Source organism: Athene noctua, chromosome 2 (assembly GCF_965140245.1).
Source record: "Athene noctua chromosome 2, bAthNoc1.hap1.1, whole genome shotgun sequence".
NCBI lineage: Eukaryota > Metazoa > Chordata > Aves > Strigiformes > Strigidae > Athene > Athene noctua.
In genome coordinates this window covers 52,834,205-52,856,891 of record NC_134038.1, presented here as the reverse complement: position 1 = coordinate 52,856,891, position 22,687 = coordinate 52,834,205, and the positions used below count along the sequence as shown (strand labels likewise).

General features: G+C 40.1%; 1 protein-coding gene across 2 annotated transcripts; it reads right to left on the bottom strand.

The window, feature by feature from the left end:
* Window positions 1-538: 538 nt before the first annotated feature.
* Window positions 539-21,104, bottom strand: USP14 (ubiquitin specific peptidase 14). 2 transcript variants are annotated; one of them, XM_074899117.1, is made up of 16 exons: window positions 20,872-21,104; window positions 18,037-18,182; window positions 17,377-17,409; window positions 15,963-16,067; window positions 13,623-13,726; window positions 11,452-11,510; window positions 9,408-9,538; window positions 9,022-9,102; window positions 8,166-8,245; window positions 6,494-6,608; window positions 5,055-5,120; window positions 4,636-4,728; window positions 3,594-3,722; window positions 2,462-2,522; window positions 1,362-1,469; window positions 539-1,253 (listed from the first exon to the last, which is right to left on the bottom strand). In XM_074899117.1, exons 1-16 carry the CDS (start codon window positions 20,885-20,887, stop codon window positions 1,102-1,104), a joined length of 1,479 nt encoding a protein of 492 aa, XP_074755218.1. In that variant the 5' UTR covers window positions 20,888-21,104; the 3' UTR covers window positions 539-1,101. The 2 variants fall into 2 exon arrangements, with proteins under 2 accessions (XP_074755218.1, XP_074755220.1); XM_074899119.1 differs by lacking the exon at window positions 15,963-16,067.
* Between the last annotated feature and the right edge of the window lie 1,583 nt (window positions 21,105-22,687).

The window sequence follows — 22,687 nt, the reverse complement described above, 5'->3', positions numbered from 1 at the left end:
AGCTGTGCTGTGAGGGAGGCAGGGCAACAGTCACCACTGCACCTGGTAAGGCAGAAAAAGGCCCTGGGAAGGCCACAGCCTGTGTCCCCATGGGAGGGTGAGGGAGGCCCTTTCTGAGAAAGCCAGGCACAGTTAAACTCTCCCCCTGGCCACTGTTAGTGAAGACTGACTGGGACCTGTTTCACCTGAACAGGGAAGCTTTCCAGAAAGGACTGGGACACATCAAAAATCAGCTCCTCTTGAGCAAGGCTGAGCTCTGTGGATAGCCCAGTGCTTTCCTGGCTGTAACCAACACACACATACTTTTTAACTGCAGCCTCCCACCCACAACATACAGCTGCTGCACTCCTGAGGGGAAGGAACGGAGTTACCCTAAGAAAGCAAAGCCTGTTTTTGCAACCACCACTTATCTACTGCCAGGAGCTAAACCACTACAGCTTTAGAAAAAGAGTGGCTTCATTACATGACTGCTTTGAGACATTCATCACTGGCAGCCCAAGAAGTGAAAACAAACACATACTAGCTATGCTATCCAGACATGAATTTTTTTTAATGGAGACACATTTGTTGATCACAATTTATTCTGAAGTCATGAGATGCCAGCAACAGAACAGACTGAATCAGCAGGTCAGGCTGGACAAATACTTGACTGTAGCCACAGTTGTTGGCTATGGGCAGCAGCACTGAGTTATATGACAAGGCAAGTGTTTCTCTTCTACCTTCCTAACAAAACTGCCAGGTAAGGCAAAGGATGGACAGCTACCGAACCGTGGTATAAACCATGCAAGAGTAACAAATGTGAGAATAGGTGTGTAATAAATACTTGATGACATTAGGGGAGGGAGGGGGCAGGGAAGAGGCTCAATTAAAAAAAATTAATCTTCTGCAAGACATTAAAGCTATTTTAAGTATTGTCACCACCACAGTGGGCAATCCAGTCCAGCAGTGACAGATTGGTACATGGATCAGTTGTAAAACATCCCTCTTCACATGAAAAGGTTTGAAGAAATTATTTATCCACTTGCTAAAGCTCTGGGGTTAAAGAAGTGATCAGTAATCAACATTTATTTCACACCTAGGCAGAATGACTAAAACTGAAGACTACTGTTCAACTTCATCTTCAATTACTTCAATTCTGCGAGGCCCGTAGAGTAGAACATAAGCTATATGCCAGTCTCCACCCCCAGATAACCTCAAAATATCTTCAGGTGTAACAATGCTGACTTTGTCATCATCAAATTTAATCCATTCATCTGTAAGAAGAAGATGATTATTTGTAATTTAGGTACACAAGCATGTTTCAATTTTTAACAGCCCCTTTAATGAGGGAAGCAGTGCTATAATCTATTCCTTTTTTTTACCTTGTTTCCTTTTAACCCAAGACACATAATGCCCAGAGGAACTTGATCTGCCTTGATGTGTTAGCACTGCCTGCAGGTCATAATAGCCGCAGTTATTAGAACCAATATCTGAAGGAAGAGGAAAAAAAAGTTAGGCAAGTCTTACATGAACAGTTTTAGCATTTTTAGCAGCACACAAACCAGCTTTAGCCACACTGTTGCTGTGCAAAACCCCCTTTACAAGCATGGTTCTAAAAGCAGCAGCTTTCAGCCAGGATGGCCCCTCAGGAAACAGAATGGTGCCTGTTTCCATGACATAAACATGTAACCTGGACAGAAGGCAAAGCTCAATACCTGTGTCACATGCCAGCGGGTGCTGCACTCAGGGCGAGCCACGCCCCTGCCCTGCAAGGCCCAGCAGGCTGCACCGCCGGGCTGCTGAGACTACTCGGGTACAGCCGCTCAACAACTCTGCTGTTACTTCTGTGATGCTGTTTGGTTTTTCAATGGAAAAAACGGGCCAATTCTTCGGGTATGTAAAAACCATACCAAGCAGGGTGTCACAGTCCCCAACACTCCAGACTCTCCACTGTGCTCTTGAGCCAGTCAATGCCCCCCCACTTCTTACACAGTGCATCACACACAAACCCCAGGAGCACAGAATGGTAACAAATTTGGGTAAACGACCTCCAAAATAATTTCTGCAGTGTCTTCCACATGAGGGTGAATGCTTAGGGCATTCAAGCTCCAAAGCCCCCCAAATTCAGGCAACACAAGCCCCACGACAGCAGTTTTAAAAGTCCGGTTTAAATTTTTGTTTTGATTTCAGCTTTCTACCACCCCCTGACAAGGACATGTACAAAACAACTGCATATTATATGAAAATGTCTTTTGATGCACGTCTTCTATGTATCATCAACGTGTCAGATGGTGACAATTGTCTTTGACCATCTCAAAAGCATTTTGGCTTGCCTAATCCTTAAATTTCTGTCAGTTTCTGAAAATTAATTTTCAAAGGCATGAAAAATAACCAGGGTTTTCATAATATGCCACCATCAGGTCCACTTAAACATGAGTAAACAGAAAGTTACTTTAAAACAGATTTACTTCCGTGTACTCACCATCAGGAAAAGAAAATGGTTCATATTTAACTTCTTTCTGTGCACCATCACTTTTACTAGACTAAAGAACAGAATATGCAAATTAATGCGGGATGGTTTTGAGAAAGCTTTACCACAATCATATCAAATATCAACTCTCCATTCATTTAAAGATGTTCCTAAGCCTAAATATTTTTCATTCAACTTGAAACAAGTTCCATCACCTTACTTCTAGCTGGACATCCAACAGCCTCATTTAAACAAGACTACTTTTTAAAGCAAGCATGTAACCATTTTAGCACACATTGGCTCGTCTGTTTACCCACCAGATTTACAGGTTTGGAGCACAAAAACAATTGTACAATTAAAAGATTTTATTCCTTGTTAGGGACTTGCTAGCAGCAGAAGTGACAACAAGAAAATACCAGAGACAGATCTCAAAAGTACCAATACCTTCTGTTTTAAAGTAGCACTCTTTCTTTGCTGCTAACTGTAAAGAGAGATGCAAGCCTTATTCAACTGTTTAAATGAAACTGCCAGCAGTTAGGCCAGGAAAAAAAGAGTAGCAAACTTTAAAAAAATTGGCTAAAACACTACAGTTATAGCTCATTTACTTTTTTCTTCATTAAAGAAAGGCAAGTCAGTTTTAGAATATGTAGACAGGGCAGGAGATGAAACCATTTACCCAGTTTTTAGTGCACAGTCTTTTAGCTCACTAAAACATACATTGTAAATTTTATCAGTCAGACAGGTAGTACTCTCTTGTACAACCCTTTCCAGCTGGTGAGCAGGAAATAGCAACCTATACTCCACTGAACAAGTGACCCACCAGCAAGCAGTAATGTTAGAAGAGAATAATTGTGTCATTCACAGAAAACCTTTAGGCATAACACTTGTAAGCAGAAGCACTACATTTTAATACATAAATAAAAACATAAGCAATGTGTCTGTCTACAGCATTTACTGTCTCTCACCAGGCAGTCACACCAAATACACACAAAAGATCTAAAGTTCAATGCCAAGGAGTTTGAATGCTAAACAAAAGAACAATATGTTTAAAGAAATCAAGTCTTCTCTAATCTTTACTGGTACCCCAATTTCAGATGTCTGACTTATTTAATCAAAACATCCATGAAATTGACAGAAGACTTACATTCTTTGGCTGTTGATTTACTTTTTTGTCTTCTAGATCTTTGAATTTTGATCTGTAAGAAACCATTTTTTCCTGAAGGTCTGGCGTACACAGCTCATACACATCCAGCATAAGGGGAAATTTAACATCCTAGGAAGTAAAGAGCATGAAGAATAATCTGGTACTCCACATTAAAGCATTCTCCCATGGGAAGACAACACCGAGTCCAGTCAAATACAACTCTCATCACATTGATCCACTGAAATGCTGCTGACAGTACCTACCTGAAGGGCCACAATACTTTCACAGAAGAGTGTCTGCTTCAGTATAAACAATAATAAATTACTATATTCAGTATAAATACTCATTATTAGCTATCATACTTTTATACTACAGAAATACCTATGCAGGCCTAAGGAAAAAATGCTGTAGAATGACTGTGCACTTGCAAAAAATGTCAATTTGTGTTATCCAAACAATCTTCTAAAATAGCTAACACATGCCTTCAATCTTTATTCCCTTGCTTCTCTTGTAAGGAATGGGCATCATCTATCCTGATGCTCCCTGGGCAGCTTAGGAGGGCTGATAAGCCAAGGCCAACAGAAAGCAAAACCAGAACATTTAGCTGTTTGCAGCTGGTTCTTGCATTTGTAAATCAGAAAGCCAGACAATTCACATAACTAATAAAGGAAGTGTTTGCTAGCATAAACATCTCTCATTAACCTTACAACACCACCCAGTGACTGAAAGCATGGTCTTCTCCTTAATGAAACATTCTCCTCTGAATGACTGGTGAAAAGAGACAAAAAAAATCCTAACAGCTTAGGAGCAAATTCACTTCTGTCCCTTACCTCCTCCCTCAGTCTATTTTGGTAGTATAGTTTGATCCACATCATCATGCACATTGCACTTAAGCAAAGAAACTGCACTGTTAATATTTTAAAACACAATTTAAAAGCAAACAATTTAGTAAATAGCCTTCAAGTATTAGTTATCTACCTATCATAAAAACTGATTGAAAAGCATGAAGAGGAATTTAAACTTCAATATCCAGAAAACTTACCTTAAGAACTTTGGCATTCACTGATTCTTTCTCTTTGTAAAAAAATCTAACCATCTGAATAGTCAGGTACGCTGGCAAGCGACTAATTTTAGACTGGAAGAAAAATTTAGAGAAAGCTATTACTTTAGATATTTGCACATCTTTTACACCTTAAACACTGCTCATCCTAAATTACAGGCTATTCTGGGAACATACTTGTACACAAACACACAGGAATATAACAAGGCCTCTTATTTTGAAGCTCTGTGTAGTACTGTATTCAAAGTAATTTTCAACTGGTGTTAAATTTCTTGGTAGAGGATATTCAGATGCTTTATAAACATAATCACATGCTGTTGCAGCAATAACTTTGTGTTTTGGGACAGAAAATTGACAACAGTTAAAAGAATCATAAAGAGAGCACCAGAAGCACCACTCACAGATTTGATATAGAGTGCATTTCTCTGCAGTGTTGGAGAGAGTTTGGTGATTTCCTCCTGAAGACGCTGTTAAAAAAAAGTTAATAACACATCATTTATCATAAACTCAGCTTAAAGAAAAGCACAGCATGGAAAAACAAACCATAAACTAAATCTTGTTCTGCTGACCTCTTCTGTTGCTATCAGCCATTACAACACACAGCGTTCTGAAATTCCTTGGCAGAAAGACCATGCCCATTCATTTGTTCACCTCCAGGCTCATTCCTGAGCCCTGACAACACTAAGTTTCTCTCTGCAGAAAGTTTAATTCTACAGGAGTGGAACTTGCAACTGTATTTGGTTACGAATGTGTCACACCATGCCTGGAACACAGCTGAAGAAAGTCTGAAGTTTCTTGTGATAGGAATATTTGCACATTTCTCAGCTCTCAGTCTAAAGCAGACAGAGCTGCATATAAGGAGACAGGTGATGGTACTCTGCTTCCTGTGACCCTTCCAAACTCCCTGAAATGGCCTGGCTGTTAGTGTCCCGACTCTCGCTACAGACAATCCAGCATAAGAATTCTAAAAGACCTTTTCAGGCCTGAAAGTGAGGTTTCTTTTTTTATAATCTTTTTTACTTGTGAGCATTAACTATTTTATCTTGCATTTCCTTCTAAATTCTGTCAAAAAAAACCCAAAAAGCAGATAGAAAGACTATCCCAGAACCATACAACTTGGTCTAGTCCTGTACAAACCAGACCACTGCCTCCATCCCTGCTCTTACACAAATACTGTGCAAGAGCAGTTACTACAAAGGTTTTGTAGTAGCTCCTCTCCCTGATCCTTCAGTTTCTCAAAAAACCCCTGAACACTTAGAAATATATATACAAAAAGCACATTAGTTCTACAAGAAGCACAAAATATATACAAAAAGCACAGAAGTTCTACAAGAAGCACAAAAAAAAACCACAATACAAGAAGCACAAAAGAAGTTCTACTTAAATAAACAGTTTAAAGATGATGTGGTGTCATGGAAAATAACACCCCCTTCAAAATCTGTAAATTCAATTTAATTGTTCCATCATCTGTTTTTTTTTTCTTAGCAACAAAAATGCCACCCTATTTTAAAACTGACTTTTGGGGAACAATTTACAGCATGCTTAAATCATGATATTGCTCAGTCTGAAGTGAAAGCCAGCTGAACAAACAAGTAGCAAATTGGCTTGCACTTGGTTACCTGCATGGGGAAGACCACGTCAGGGTCAAGAAAACACTTTGTTGAAGCCTGCTTCATATTAAAATGCAATTCATTTTCACTACCATCTTTCCATCAAACACAGAAAAAAAAATATATCTTGGAACTCTGTAAAGCTTGGACAGCAAATGTCTATTCCATGTCATAGATTAAAAACACAGACCATTTAGAATTTCAATTAAATAGAAGTTATAATGGCTTACCAATTTTAGTCCTGTAAACAGATATTTCACTTCTTGATTGATAAAACAGCTGAGTTGAAGCAGATTCTCCTTTCCTTTAGTTACTTCCTCTTCTTCAGCTTCTGTACATTTCATGCTTCACAAAATTAAGGAAAATCATCATGCACCAAGAGCTGAACTACTGCTCTAGTGAAAACATGCTGAAGAGCACAGTAGTTTAAGATAATCCTGTGCTTGTGCATCAGTAGTACTTTTACTTCTCATAGTATAAAAAAAAGATTTGAAATGCCCTTCCTTCTAACCAACCTGTTCCTTCATGTCTTGTGACAAGTGGTAGATGAGGCAAACAACACACCAAAAAAAGTAAAACAAGTTTTTAATCACCATTTAAGCTGGTGAGGACTGCTTTGCTCGCTCTTTCCCCTCCCTCCTCCAACCCCCAGAACATTGATCATAATAACTGTGTGCCAATACCAAGTTATGAAGTCTGCCTGCAACATTATGCTCCATTGTTGTTTACAATTGATAAAAGTTGTTCTATTCCTGCTGCTGGCCAGACTTCTAATTTCTTTCAACATGCACAGGCTCCTTTATCTGCCTTCTATCAGTCCTCTTCACTGAAATAAAGACCATTTCTTCATTATTTTCTACATATTCTTCTAATCACTCTGTCCAACCTCTTTTTTTTCCATACTTCTACCCCAATCCTTTTTTCTCATCCACTTCCTTCTAACTAGATATTTTTCTGACTGCTCTGAATGCATCTATTCTACAAATGCTGCCACAATCACACTTCGAAGCCTTGCAGCATGACTTTTCTATGAAGCCTCTTCCTCTTGCCATTGGCCTGTGCAGCATTCCTCTTAGCTACTCATTTTGCTCCTCCCAGCTATTTCAGGGATAACAAACATCACAATACAGGCATAGAGATGCACGGCTCTCACCTTAAAAAAGGCCTTTACTCTTCATTACTACCAAGCTGTGAGACAGAGAACCTCATTTGAGAGGATGTTTCCTTATTTCAGAGAAGCAAATGCAGAGTATAATACTTTCTAAAAGTGGTGGTCAGTTTCACAACAGCCAAGACTTTGGGGTGGAACAGCAGGAAAAGAGTAATACTTGGCATGAGATGTGCTCTCCATGAGGTCATACTTACTATAAGAAAAAGCTACTAGAAAGTTGTCAGCAGCATTAGTTTCTTACTCATCTAACAGTGTGCATCTAATCTACGTCTTTAAAAAAAAAAAAAAAACAAAAAACCAAACACCAAAAAATCAAGCTAACCTTTATGCTTGGCATACTAAACATATACATGAGCAACACTCCCTTACAAGCCAAGAAAGGCTATTTAGGATGATAATTAACTTTTATTTGGATAAAACATGTCAGCACCCTTGAGGTAGATAACTGTCAATCTTCTCTGGAATGGAAATCTGGTATTTAAATTCAGGAAGGTTTTTTCTATAAATTTCCATTACCATTCTTCCTCCCCACAACATTCACTCTCTCAAAGTACATCCAATATCAACTTCAATTTTTGTGTACTCCTGCAGTATATCATTCTCCCTCTTCCCCAACACACCCCAGTATTTTCTATACTATTCTGAATAATGCTTTTCATCCTCTCTGCATTCAACCGCTAAGATGTGGAATTACTATCATTCTTTATGTCTTGCCTTAGTCTTTAGGATACGCTGTTTCAAATTCAATGCTGAAGAACTGATCAATTAAACTCTTCTTTTTAGATGATGCTGCTGTAGCTCCAGAGTCTGTCTGTAAAACAAATTCTCTTATGATGTAACTTGAAATAGCATGTAAAGACAGTCTTCTTTACAGACAAAATAACCCAATTTATTTAAATTCTTCAAAGCCTATTCCTTCACCTTTCTACAGATGCGTTTTCTCCTAGTCAGTCTCCTTAGACAGCACAAAAGTTTCAAAACAAACACATTTATAGCATGCTGTTAAAGCCACCTCAAAGCATATTAGCAAGCAAGATTTCAACCAAAAAGTCACACCTCCCTACCCCCCAACTTAAATCTGTCTTAAATTTTAGTCTATCAGATTTTTGCCACTGCCAAGACTCTCCAGAAAACAGTTTACAGAGAAAGAAGAGTCAGTCTGGTAAAATCTTGGGAAAAACTTTTTTAAGTAGTGTCTTATCAGGTTGATTAAGCTAGTTGTGTTGGAAATAGCATTCTTGTAGCCAAGAATGCTGTTAAGAACTTTTTTTCTGAAAAAAGCGTGCATGTGCTAAATTCACAGGTTACCAGGGGCAGCTGCTGCATACTCACACTCACCACCACCCTGGTCCAACACAGGCCTTACAAAGCCCAAAGGGAAAGTATTCCTATGGCTCACTCCATAGTGCAGCTGACAGGACATAGGTAGCATTATGCTGATCAGACACATCAGAAAGCAATGTCACTTACTGGACTATAGACACATGTTAAAGAACTCACAAAATTGATCATCCTTAGCAAAAAATGTGTGAATCAGAAGTACAAAATTATAAATCCTAACTCTGGTTAGAGTAAGATCACAATTACCTCCATAACTGTATCACCTTCTATGCCTTCCAGCTTCTGCTGTAGTACCCTCATCATCTGCACCCAGCACTCATTGGCATCCTAGGAAAGGCACAGAACATTAAATCTGAGTAGTAGCATTATGATTTTGTAATATTAAACCCATCAATCTTTACACTATAAAACCAGATGTAAGGATTCCTTAACTAAGAATTTCTCCCTATTCCACCATACATTTTCAAAGCCAGCACTTGATATTGCATTCAACTTTTCTACACAACAGAAAAGCAAACACTTTACTGGGATTAATTATTTTCAAAGGAAAAGGAAAGTTCTTAAATATTCTTGTTCTCAACTTCCAACCTACTATAGAATTTTTCAACAAAAAGCTAGTAATCGGTCTTTACCTGTTGAAGGTACTGGCCTTGATCACCTTTCTCTGCAAACTGTGGGAAGGCCATATGTAAAAACTGCAGGAGAATGATAGGTGGGATACTGGAGGAAGTTTTATCCATGGAATCAAACAAGTCTCTAAGAGCTTGAAGAAAAAAGTAAGTGAATGCTTTGAGAAGTGGAAAAAACAATTAAAACATGACAGGAAGTTTAAAAAGAATAGTAAAACAGTAGCAACATTCAAAGACTGATAATTTAACAGTGTCCCATTTGATCTTTCCAAAGCAGGACCAAATTTTCCAGGAGGCGTAACAGGTGCACCTAAGATCTCATTTGTGAACATGACTTTGCAAGCATAAAGATGACAATTCTGAGAGCATGGCACACAATGCCTTGTCTTTCCTGGCTGCTAACAGAGGAAAAAAACCCAAGCCAACAAACATTTCTAAGTGGTTTTCATTTGAAACACATCTGAGGAACAGTGTTTCCAAACGAGGACTACGCCTAGAAAAACCAGAAGGCACTGACAATCAGTCCTCCAGAGCAGCTTAAGCTTCACCAACCACTGGGGAAAAACTTTCATTTTTCCCAACTAAAATATCTAGAAAATACTCATGCTTAATTTAAGACCCAGGAAAACAAGTATGTGTATGCGTATGTGCAGAGAGTTCGTAACTATGTGCCGTTCAATGAATGCTACTGATTGCATGACAATACACATGGCTTTCTTTTTTGCTCCAGACATGCTACCATGTATGTCTTTATCTACCCAGGTTACAGCACTTTAAATCCACAAATCACTTCAGAGACACCTGTTAATCCTCACAACCACCCTGTGAGGTAGGCAACAGTCTGCAAGGTCATTAATTTACAAGTGGAGAGACTAATGAATGATACTCCTGAAAAAGCAAATATAGGCAAGATTACAGGGAACCAAGGTCAGTTGCTTCCTCTCTTTAAGAAATATCTTCACGCACCTTGATAAGAGGGACAACTGATATGACACAGCAATTAAAAAAAGAAAAATGCTGTTAAAGTGTCATGCAGGAGTTCTTGACCAGCTCAGCATCAAAGAATTGACTACAAATTACTTAAACTATTAAGATTCCTAAAAAGCAGAGCTGTCACCTTAAAAAGAACACAAGGGACACAAGTAAAGGCAGTGAAAGGGGAGGGGCAGGCATGGTTGTACAGAGTAACCATTGAACTTACCACCCCAAAATTCGATCAGCAGGCATACCCACAAACTGGACCTTTCCTTCCTTATATTGTTTTGTTTTTCCTTAAATGGACTGGTAGAAATCTCAGTGTCCTGGCCCAGCATCTTAGTGGGGCAATGAAATAGAGTAAAAAAAAGAAAAAGTGGACAAGTAGTACCCTTGTTCAAGTGTAAGGGGTCTAACTAGAATTCTAGTTAGAACTTGAGGATACGGGGCCACATCATGAGCTCCCATATGTGAGCACCCAGATCACAACGAAGAGTAACTTTCCTTTTGAAGACACTACTTTTTATTTCAGTTATGAAAACTGGATCTTTAGAGTAAATGCTAAGACCACTGATAAAGCATCGGCTACCACCTTAACAATAATGCTCAACCAATAAATCACATTTAAAAAAAAAAAATTCAAAGAAATACATATTCTAGGAGTATGGCGCTAGCCTGCCATTAAGTGAAACAACTGCACAATAAAATATTTCTATACAAAATGATCAAATCAACAGATGGATGGAGTCTGCCTTAGGAACTTCCAATTACTTTATGCCTACACAAAAACCAGTTAAGACAGCAATGATTTCTATCTAAGCCTAGAATATATTTTTCCTAACGTGCAGCTGGATAAATATGCAGAGATGTATGCTTTGCAGCCATGGTCAGAATAACCTTTAAAGATATTAATGACGGAGCAAAATGAATCCTCCAGTGCTAGCAGATCTGAAATTCCTAAGGTGTATGTGCTAAAGAAAAACACGCAGCACTCTAGCTGCTATTTTCATCTGCATTTAGCAGGAAATCGCACACTAGCCTAAAACCCTCTGTTCTAACTCTAAACACCAACCTGCAGTAATGTATTGAGCAGAGGCCATTTCTCCTGAAGCTCTTAAGGCACCACCATACCTAAAAGAGAAGAAAATTATCTGTATGCAATTAAACACAATTGAGAAAAGCAGTCAGGTTTTTAAATCATAAAGCAGGCAGCACCTAGATGTATTCAAATGTATCAAAAGAAATCAATTACCAAACCAAAAGTAACCAAATACAAAGATTTACTAAAACTTGCCTCAAAGTCTCAGCTATTTTGCAAGCACTGCATGAAAGCAAATGAAAACTGGCATCTGTGAGACAATAAATAAATGCAGACTGAGAAGTCTGGATACATCCCTGCTGCTTCCTTAATCCAGTTGCCTCAAAGACTCAATCTGTTTTTAAAGAAACTGAGAAAAAGTCTTAATAGAAGCTACCTCATTTCTGAAACATTTGCTTCTTCAGATACAAGATGAAAATCACTTTCAAGGATAGAGGCAGACAAAATGCATGGTGATGGAGGGCAGGCTTGCTTCTTGCCTCCACAGCAGAAGCAAAACAGCAAGAGGCGAGATGTTTTTCTTGGGGAGATATTTCCTACACTGAAAAAGTATGGGAGTCCACCCATATTACTAGAACTTACCACTCTTCTTTGAATGATTTCTTAATTTACAACCTGCATGAGGAACAGAATGGCCTCTTCTAAGCATATACAAGCCTTCAAGCAAAAGGAGGATCTCATGCATTCTTTAATCTCAGACTGAACTTTAAAAACTCTCTCCATTGCTAGATGATGAGCAGGAAACTTTCCCCCTGACATGCTACAAAACAGGAGTACCCTTGCAGAGATCAATGAAGCAGCTGGTGAGGAATGAAGCCATAATAGTAAGCTTTCCCATGTGAGTCCTTTCACCTCTCTCTCACTGCCATATACCCTTCCACACTCATCAAGTCAGGAAGACCAAATAAAGGCTAAGTCTCCAAGGTAAAGCAGAGAGGCTGCCTGCAAATCTGACTTCCCACAGACAATAAGGCCACATCTTGTACTGCAGTCTGCCAGTTTCACAGGGTACATTTTGACATTTGGTATGTTAAATTTGTCAAATACTCTGATTCAGTGCGGTAACTCAGAGTCCTTTACAGGGAAATAATGAGACTTTCCTAAAATGACAACACTGAAAAACAAGAAAAAGCTTTAAAACAGTTTCTGTACTTCACAAATAGTTCTCAGTGCTAAATAATTAAGGTTTACCTTCTAACAGAATGAAAAAAATACTTAAATAACTAGCATTTACCTATAACCAATTGGGTACCGAGGTATCAAGAAAGCAGCGTATTTTAAAGGAATTAAGTTAACCTTATGATGGCAATGCTCTACCTGATGATCACCACATTTTTTAAATACTTGTGGTTTTCTCATTATAACTTATCTGGAAGACAAGTTCAAGCTCACATTGCCATCTATTCTTCTTTAATCTAACCTTCATGATTTCCAAGTTTCTTGTGAATTCCTCACCATAAAACCTGGTCATTTTCACATTTCAGTCCAGAATAACAAAAAAAAAAAAAAAAAAAAAAAAAAAAATCAGAAATGTTATTCTACAATCATAACAAATGAAATAAATTCCATAAGGGTGTCTCCTGTTCCCTACACATCTAAACAACAGTAACTCCAGCTTATTCTGGTCTGCCGCACAGTAACACCCATGGTCCTATCTCAGAGCTTCCAGCTGTACCTCCAAGTACCAAATGTCAGTAACATCAGAATTTCATAGCTGAAAACACATTGTGCAAGAAAGCCATCAAAAAAACCCAAACAAACATTCCTCAAAGGAACAGGACTCCCATACATTTATTTTCTACAGAACAAGACCATAGAAACTAATACCAGCAAACAGGGTTAGGAGTTCAGTAACTTAAGCATTTTAAACAATTCTTGATAGGAACTATTTTTCAGCTAGACAAAACACATTCTCTCCCACTAAAAGCCAGTTCCAACAAATACATAGTCTAAAGTTCTTTAAAAAGTACAGACTAACACAGCCACAGGACAAACTTTAATCGATCATTATGCTAATCTTGAATAGATTTAAATAACATTGTTATGATAATCCATACCAGTATTAAGATGATCATTCCACAAAATAGCTATTTCCTAAGCTAAAGAAAATGTTTTAGTCGTGGTATTTTTGTACTGAATCCTACCTTTTAAGGGCCTCTTTCACTTCTGGCACTGAGCGGATACACTGAACCGTAGCATTCATGTAGCAAGTGTTGCCAAGGTTTGTCAATCCACATGGTAACTCCATCTACCAAAAAATTTACAAGGGTGCTTGAAAGTCTGAGAGAGATGTGCAACCATTTTTGTATAAATGCTATAATTTCACATCAAATTCTTAGAAAAGGAATGATCAGAGATGCATCATAAAATCTGGAATGTTCCGTCAAACTAGTTTCCCTGATCCATTTTCTGATCGTATTAATCATTTCACCAGTTGGTGCTTTCAGAGGACATTCAGGAATGCTTTGTGTTTTTTCCTGTGCATGTTTAGTTTAATGAACATATTCTTCAAGCAGGCAGTCACTCAGAAAGTTCAATTATAATCTCATTCCAGTTTTGACCTTAAAATTCTATTTCCATGAAATTTCCACATGAATACATTTCTTCTAATTAAAATCAGTTTTTACTAAAACTCTGAATGTGATGAAGTTCATAGTTAGAAACAGAAGCATTATTTAAACTCCTCTCCAGAAGTCTGCAATAGATCATTAATTTGATCCTTTCAGACAGCTTATTAATTTCTAAAGTTTTGACAAATGTGAAGGCCAACTAGTAATTAAACTAACCAGTTTCAAAAACAACTATAAACCACAATATAATAGCAGTTTTCTTTTTTTTTTTTTTTAATTTTTAATCCTGCATATTTGAGTGATTGTCAGGGAAAAATCATGTAGTTTAATGAAACTAAAGCAGTACTGTATAGCATGTACTTATTTTAGAAAAAGAGAATTTATTTAGCTGTGTATTCCATTTCTAATGAACACACGCGGTACAGACAACTGAATTTTGACTTGTAAGAAAATTTGAATCAGAGAAATGCAATGTGACCAACTTTTTCAAAATGTTACCTGACACTGAATTGTCTCCCTGTTTGCCTCTCAGCTATCTCAAAGTCTGTGTATAAGGTTAGTTGAGAAATACATAAACATCCCCCATCTGCTAGTGCCATGGAAAGCATTAAATACTGAAGCACAAAACCAGCCCTAAACTACCGATCCATTTTCATACAGACACGCATAAAAGTATTCCTGTTCTGCATGCATAGTTGACAACAGTCATGCAACTGTTTTAAGTACGACAAAGAGCTCCTAGTTCAAATGATCAGAAAATTAAGCCTTTCCAATTGTAAAAAAGGAAACAACTCAAACAGAAGTACTTCATTTTATTACGCTCTTCCCATAAAGGAAAAAACATCATCTATTCCACGAATGTCAAACTTATTTTCATTTTTCAGAAATAAAAGTTTACCTAATACTACTAGCAAGGACAAACAAAACCCCAAACACCCCCCACCCCAAACAAACCTTAGTTTCCCTTCACAGATATGAAGGAGGTAGGAAACAGTTTTGGACATCTAAGAACCCTTATTCAGGCAAAGTTCAGGACACTAATACAGCAAGGGCAACATGGGTTTGTCTTTAAAAACATCAGTAACACTATTTTTAGAAAATGTACTAAGCTGCCTGCTTAAAGAAAAACCAGCACTAGTTATATGACTTTTAAATTAAATTCCAGACTTCTCATCACTGCTGCCACTGGGTCATCAATGTAAATTTGCATTTCTTTTGGGAGCTATGATGCTTGTTCTGGTTTTGGCTGTGATACTTAAACTTTCTTCCTAGTAACTAACACAGTGCTACGTTTCCAACTTAGTGTAAGAATAATGCTGGTAACATTTTGATGTTATAGTCGTTGCTAAGTAACCCTACTTGAAGTTAAGTATTTTTCAGTTTCCCATGCTCTGCCAGTGAGCAGGTGCACAGGCAGCTGGGAGGGAGCATGGCGAGGACAGCTGACCCGGACTAGCCAAAGGGCTATTCCATACCATAGGATGTCGTGTTCAGTATATAAGCTGGGGGGAGCTGGCCAGGAGGGGCAGGTCACTGCTCAGGCATTGGTCAGAGGGTGGTGAGCAACTGCACTGTGCATCACTTGTCTTGTCTTGGGTTGTATTTCTCTCTCCTTTATTATATTCCTTTTCATCACAATTATTCTAATAATAAAATATTTTAGTTTAGTTATTAAACCACTGTCATTTCAACCCATGAGTTTTACTTCTTTTCCCAACTCTTCTCCCCATCCCATCGGGATGGGGAGGAGTGAGCAAGCAGCAGTGCCGTGCTCAGTTGCTGCCTGGGATTAAACCATGACAACGCTAAACAGACATTACAGTTTCAAAAATAATTTTTAAGCAACTGCAAGTATTTAAAAAACTTGCCATTATTCAAAGGTTTACAAGAAACCAAAGTTTGAAATAAGCTTACAGCTGAAGCCAACTGCTCCTCTGTCATGTCTTCTACAAAGACAGGTCGAGCAATTGGCTCTTCTGGAAGCGCATCTGCAGAACCCATCATTAATAAGGTCATCCCCTGGAAACACAGTAAAAACTGTAATAAGTATTTAAGGGCAGTTATTTCAGCTTAAAAATTAAATAAAATCATTAAGCTCTTGACATATTTCAGCTATTTCCCCCAAAATAAACACAATGGTTCTCTAGTTTACAGAACTGATACTGCACTGTTGTTTCTTAAGGGTATACTTTAACTTTCTCGCTATCTAGAAGGTACTTAACGAGAACAATTCCATGGTATTATCTGTGCTAGACATTTCCACTGAGCCTGGTGAGCTTGCCAGCAGCTGATAACACAAGATTCCAATCGGGCTAAATTTAAGATTTATGGAACACTCCAATGTGAAGTGTTTAGGAAGCTCCCTTCCTGATGGACCACTACAGATCGAGCATCTTCAACACATCGGTGCAAATATTCCTCTTTCCCTTAAGACTTAGAAAATACCTTGGAACCAAGGACAACCCAACAGCATAATTCTGATTTGAAAGAAGCTGCAATGCTTGAGCTTCTCAAATGACACAGTCTCAAGTTATCAAATTCAGAATTCTCTAAACAACCAACAAAAATATCCGTCATCTTTAGCCTAGAATCTGGGGAAACACTTCACACCAATGTGGGCAACAATGACGACCGCAGCTCTGAGCTGGGAACGGGGTTTTTTCCACATGAAAAGGAAGAGAGAAGGGAAATGCCATCCCTTGGTCTGGCAAGTTCTAAGGACATTAAATTAATTGGGAAGTGAAAAATAACCAAAATGACCTTGTTAGTTTAGGTATCAGGACTAACATTCAAAGGAGGAAAAAAAAAGCAATCAAGTTAACCATGCTTGCTGGACTAGCATAAAGAAAAGGAATTTTTCAGCATTTGACAGAATGGCTCTATACAGTAAGATCTATCAAAGGCGGAGAAAATGGTTATTTGGTGCCCTGAAAAATACAGTGTTAAGGAAAAGGACGGACGGAAAGAAGGACGGACGGAAAGAAGGACGGACGGAAAGAAGGACGGACGGAAAGAAGGACGGACGGAAAGAAGGACGGACGGAAAGAAGGACGGACGGAAAGAAGGACGGACGGAAAGAAGGACGGACGGAAATGCTCCCAAGTACTTCAGGAAGTTTGTGTAATTTCCCTACTGATGCCAAAAAAGGTTTTTTACAAATCAGTGGTAAGAACTTTGTAAGAACACTTAGGTATGACAACTATAAAATTATTTTTCATCAAGGTCTGATTTTTAAGAAAGAGTTACCCATTCAAACAGAAACAGCAAGAATTTTAAATGCCAAAATAAAAATCAAACTGGTAAAATTTAGTTATTCCTCAGAACTTACATTCTTTATTTTTATGTTCCCCCAGTCATCATCCTGTATTTGAAATGAAATAAAACACAAGTTAATTATCTTCCAGCAAAAGACAAGCAAGAATCTTCATTAATATTAATCACATATTGCTAAATACACAGTTGTGTTTCATCCAAGATTTAATATTAACTATTTACACATCATCAAGTCTTGTCTTACTAAAATAAAAAACAGCCAAGTTCTTCATTTATTGTTCAACACTGCTTAGATGTAAACAACTTTTTACCGGAAAGTTGCCTGTATCGCACTACATCAATAAGCCCCCAGCAAAGTAGCAGCAGAGAAACTTTTCTTAAACAAGCTAAAAAGCAAAAAATTGCATTCAGATTCTGAACATTAAAAAGGAACAGGGAAAAAAAAACCCAACACCAAGCAGAGTACTGTTTGGTATAAAAGAGTGAAGAGGTGTTTGGAAACAGCAGTGAATCTCCCAACCGTTTAGCAACAACCTTTCACTATTATTTTCTAGTAGTAGGCAATGAATCATACAGAATTATTTCCGAGAAGCGTAGTCAGTTTAATACATACAATGAAAGATCTTCTGAAGGAACACTCAGCAATATGGTCATTGCTCATTATGTTATAATGTAATAAAGTTAGAAATAATATGAAAAAAACATGGATTTTTACCTTCAGAGTTCCTCCTTTAACCATAACCTTCTGTCTAGCTGGCTGAACTCCAGTCAGTGCAAACAACTGGGCTTTGAAGACCATTGGAGGTTCATCAGTGTTAAGCTCCACACCATCAAATTTCTCTTTTCCCCATTTCACGTTAACTGCAAATAAAATGTTTTGAAACTAGATTATTTCCTAATATACAAGAACGTAATTACCATGTTCAACCCAGTATTTCAAATTTCAGACCTTACACCATCTCAAAACATTCAGTTTTAACTCTAAAACTTGTCAGTAATCAAGTTAAAGGACACTTTTTCTACAAGGTGTCTCAGTCATCAGAACATGCTGTTTCCAACAAGTCTAAAAATAATCCTGTAAAACAATAATAATCAACATATATTCTGAGAAACTTTACAAGACGTAAATGTGCGCAACAGCATCAGAAATTCTTTGGGCAAATCTTCACAAAAGCAGCTCAGAAGCAACTCTCCCAATCTCTTGGTACTGTTGATTGCAAATAAATTTCCAATGGAAGTCCGTATGTGCAATTCCAGTTTGGTTTTCCATAGCATTCCCATTCTCCATCAACAGCAAACAATTCCATGTTCTTTAAACGCAAAGCAACTCTTTGTCAGCTGTAGTTTTGCCTACCAGTATCATTCACGTGGAGGTAAATGGGGAAGTAAGCATCCATCAAGAGAAGAGCCATAAAATAACAGACTTCTTGCTTCCTCTCAATGGAAAATTAACCTCACAGCACCATTTACAACACCATCACCGCTACCCTCCTCAGTTTTGACAGCGTTCACACAAACAACATACCTGCGTGCCAACACAGACAACAGCACAAGGGCTAAGGAGTCACCTTCTGTGGATGGCATGCACATCACTAGATTTGGCTAGGTTTGGTGGGCGAACAACGAATTGGAAATGAAAAGACAAAGCAAAATATGGCAGAATACATGGGAAATTATTTTTAAAAGTATTTGCATGTGTGTCCTTACTTTCAAAACAGTTGCAGCTCCAGAAGCCCTGACCCCAGTAAAGGTGCAGGACTGGAATTAAGAAGTGAAATTTGGTCACGCAAAATGAAACTCTTGATTCTGGAAATAGGATCGCCAGCAGAAACATTAGGCAGAACGACACAGAGGCACGTTAACTTCACTTTGGTAAAGCCAGCACTAACCAAGAGCAGACAAAAATGCCTGGAATAGACAGTGTTTCTAAAGAGTGGTTACACATCTCTGATCACTTCCAATCACTATCTTAAGTACACAAGGCTACTTTAGCATGCTGCAGTTTTGCTGAAAAGGTGCAAAATAAAATGCACAGTAATATCCCGTGTGCACAGTAAGTGGCTGAACTACCATACTTTTAAGAAAACCATATCCTTTCTTCTGCATGTGCTTTGGTTTTAAGTAAACATACTACAGAAACTCTAGGGTTTTTTCCAACACAACATCCTTAAAAGTTGCGATTTAAAAAAACCTTCCAAGAAGGTTCAGATTTCAGATGTATGCCATGCTTGTGATGGGTAATAAGGAAGAATAACCAAAACTTTGTCTAAATTAGCCTACAAAGCAACTCAAATGACTGGCTTTTCAGTATTTCTAGCAAAAAGTACCTTCTGATTTTTTTAAAAAACACGTTGATATTTAAAATCTACTAAGCACAAGCCTTTTCCCATTTTCTGGGAAGAGAATCCACTCAGTCAATGACAAAATCAGATGCAGTCTTTCAAATTTTGCATTTTTGAACAGTCATGCATCCACCACTAAATATGCAAAATAATTAGCAATTATTAATCTGCCATGCCGCTGGTTTTGACAACTCAGCGCTCAAAAGGAGGAAACTGAAGAGCATGACCGTCTTCAGAGATTGCAACCAAAAAAACTTTACCAAAAGTTTCCAAACTAAGAGCAAATTGTTAATTTGAAAAAAAATGGAAACTAGAAAAAGGAAGGACGTATTTTCCACACTAAACAGAAAATACATCTTATACAGATGCACTAGAATTCAGGAGAAGTCTGTTATACTGACATCAGGATCCCAGTTTGCCAAGCACAATTAAAATAGCGGAGAAACAGGGACACAAGTGTATACTGAGGCCTTCTGCAACCTGTTCCTCACTTACTAAGAAGCCCCGAGAGGCCAGACCTGTGGAACATTTAACAAGCCAGTAACTAGTCCTAGAAGCGTCACCGCAGTCTTCGCTACAAACTTTCCTTCACGGCAAGGATGGCGAGTGGGATGCGATGCAATTTAAAAAATTTTAACTCCTCCGGTTTTAACTAGGAAAAAATAGATTTAAAAGAGCGGAGGCGCATGCACCCAAATAAACCTGGAGGTGCGGATGCAGAATCACGGCTCGCTTGACAGACAGCAGCACTCACCTTAGTACAACGCAAATACAAACCGAGAAAGCGTAATGCCGAGGCACGATCGCACGCGATGGGCGTAGGACACCCGTTCGCGGGACCGAGCCTTCCCGAAGGGGCCCTCCCGGCCACCAACAGCGCTCTCCCTTCGCCCCAGCCGGGCCAGGCCGCCTGCCGGGCCGGGCCGCACCTCCCAGGGAGCTCCCGGGGCCGCTCTGGGCCGCGCCTCCCCTCGCCCACCGCCGGCGGCAGGACGGCGGGGCCGCCGGAGGAGCCTCTCTCTGCCCCTCGGGAGGCACCGCCCGCCTCCACCCGCGCGGCGGCGGGAAGGGCCTGGCGGAGGGCGGCAGGGCCGCCCAGAAGGGCTCGTCGCTGAGGCAAAAGCACACCCGTAGCAGAGGCGCGGCGCGGCGCTGCGCCCCCCCCCACCCCACAGTGCAGCCGGGCGCGGGCGGCGGGGCCGGCTCACCTGAGAAGAGCGGCATGGCGGAGGGGGCGGGCGGCGCGCCGTGTGCTGGGAGGGCGCGGTGGCGGCGGGGACGCGGAAGGGCGGCGGGAACGGGCGTTAGCGGAGAGAGCGAGCGAGCGGGCAGGCGATGGCGGCGGCGGCGACAGCTCCGGCGCGTCCCTCTCTCCCGCCCTCCCTGCCTCGGGGTCTCATTCAAACCGGCCCCTCGGGATGACGCTGCAAGCGGGGCCCGCTCGCCGGAAGCGGGGCGGGCTGCGCGCGCACCGCCGGAAGGGCGGGGCCGGGCGGCGGGAGAGGGGCGCGGGCGCGGAGCGGCTGGCGGGGCACCGGGCGCTGCCCTCCCTACCGGAGAACAGAAACCGCCAGGAAAAAGCCCGAGAGGGGCTAAACCTGCTGCGCGCCAACTGGGCGCGGAGCCACCGCGTAAGGGGCGCGGGTGGGGGGCGGAGGGGAGCCCGCTCCCCGCAACGGGCGGGAACCGGAGTATCGGCGGGGAGGGCGGCGTGCCGGAGCGCTGAGGCGGGTCTGCAGGCCTGCTGGTGGGCTGCCCAAAAGCGGCAGCGATGAAAAAAGGAAAAGGCTGTCGGGGGTGAAACGCGTTTTGGGTTATAGGCAAACGGGGAGTAAAAGAGAAGATTGTCAACGGAAGAACTTTATTAAGGGGAGCGGGGATGGCTAATCTACCAGCAGTTATTTTAAGACTTGGTGATAGATAACACATAAGGAGCGTTGAAGGATGAGTGTGATGCCAATGGCCAGCAGCATTCAGGACAATAAAAAAACAATTTTAAAGACACTAAAAACTATAGATGTGGAGAATCTCAACTGCTTCTGCAAAAGCTCTTAGTATTAGGCTGTGATTAAAGAAACCAAAGCAGTGCTTAAACATACAAAAAGGAAGAGAATGCCGGAAAGAAACATCCTTTCCTTAGACCCCTCCTAGCTAGCACCTCTGGAAAGCTGACAGCTGCAGCTCTGAGAGCTTCTGCCACTGTTCGCTTGTCTGCGTTTGCGCTGTGGCCCTGCTTTTGCTGTAGGAATGATACCCAAAACAGGAAGGATCTTTCCTTGATAAACATGCTGCTGGCCAAATGTGATTTTCAGTTCCAAACAGCTGAAGAAGGATATACAAAATGGCCATAAAAATAATCCAGGGCTTGCAAACAATCCTTATGATTGCTTCTGATGCTCAGAAATTTCAGTCTTTTCAGTTTGTCATGGAGAAGAATAATGAAAGTTGATTTTATTGTTCAGTGTAGGCTCCTACACATGAAAAGGAAGTTTTGAGGAACAAGGATTATATTTCACAGAGAAGCTACAGTGGGTCCTATGCTGAAATTAAGCTGGATCTTGAATTAAGATGGAGTTTGCAATTACTAAGTCTGTTTAACTGTTGTTAAAGTTTATACCAGCAAGGGTGATGAATCATCTGTTACTTTGACTTGCTTAAAGGAGCTTTCTGGAAAAGCTTTAATCCAGTTCTAGGGTGAGATCCTGCAGACTATCTATCCAAGTGAGGGCAGATCCTAGCTGTCTGCCCCTGAGTCTTAAGTGCAGGATATCTCCAGTCTAGCTGTTTGTTGATACCAACAGTGACCTATGTAGAGGCCATTATTTATGACTCCTAATTAAAAATTGAATGCTGTGTGGTCGGAAGTGGCACTGAATACATTCTCCACTTCAAAGTAACCCTTAATGGTTCACGCCTCAGGCAATCACAGGCCATCAGGGGTTTGTATCTTCAGGAAAACTGTTCACAACCTCCACAAGGTGAAGAACCACTACCTCCATGCTCTTTCCGCCACGATCGTGTAGG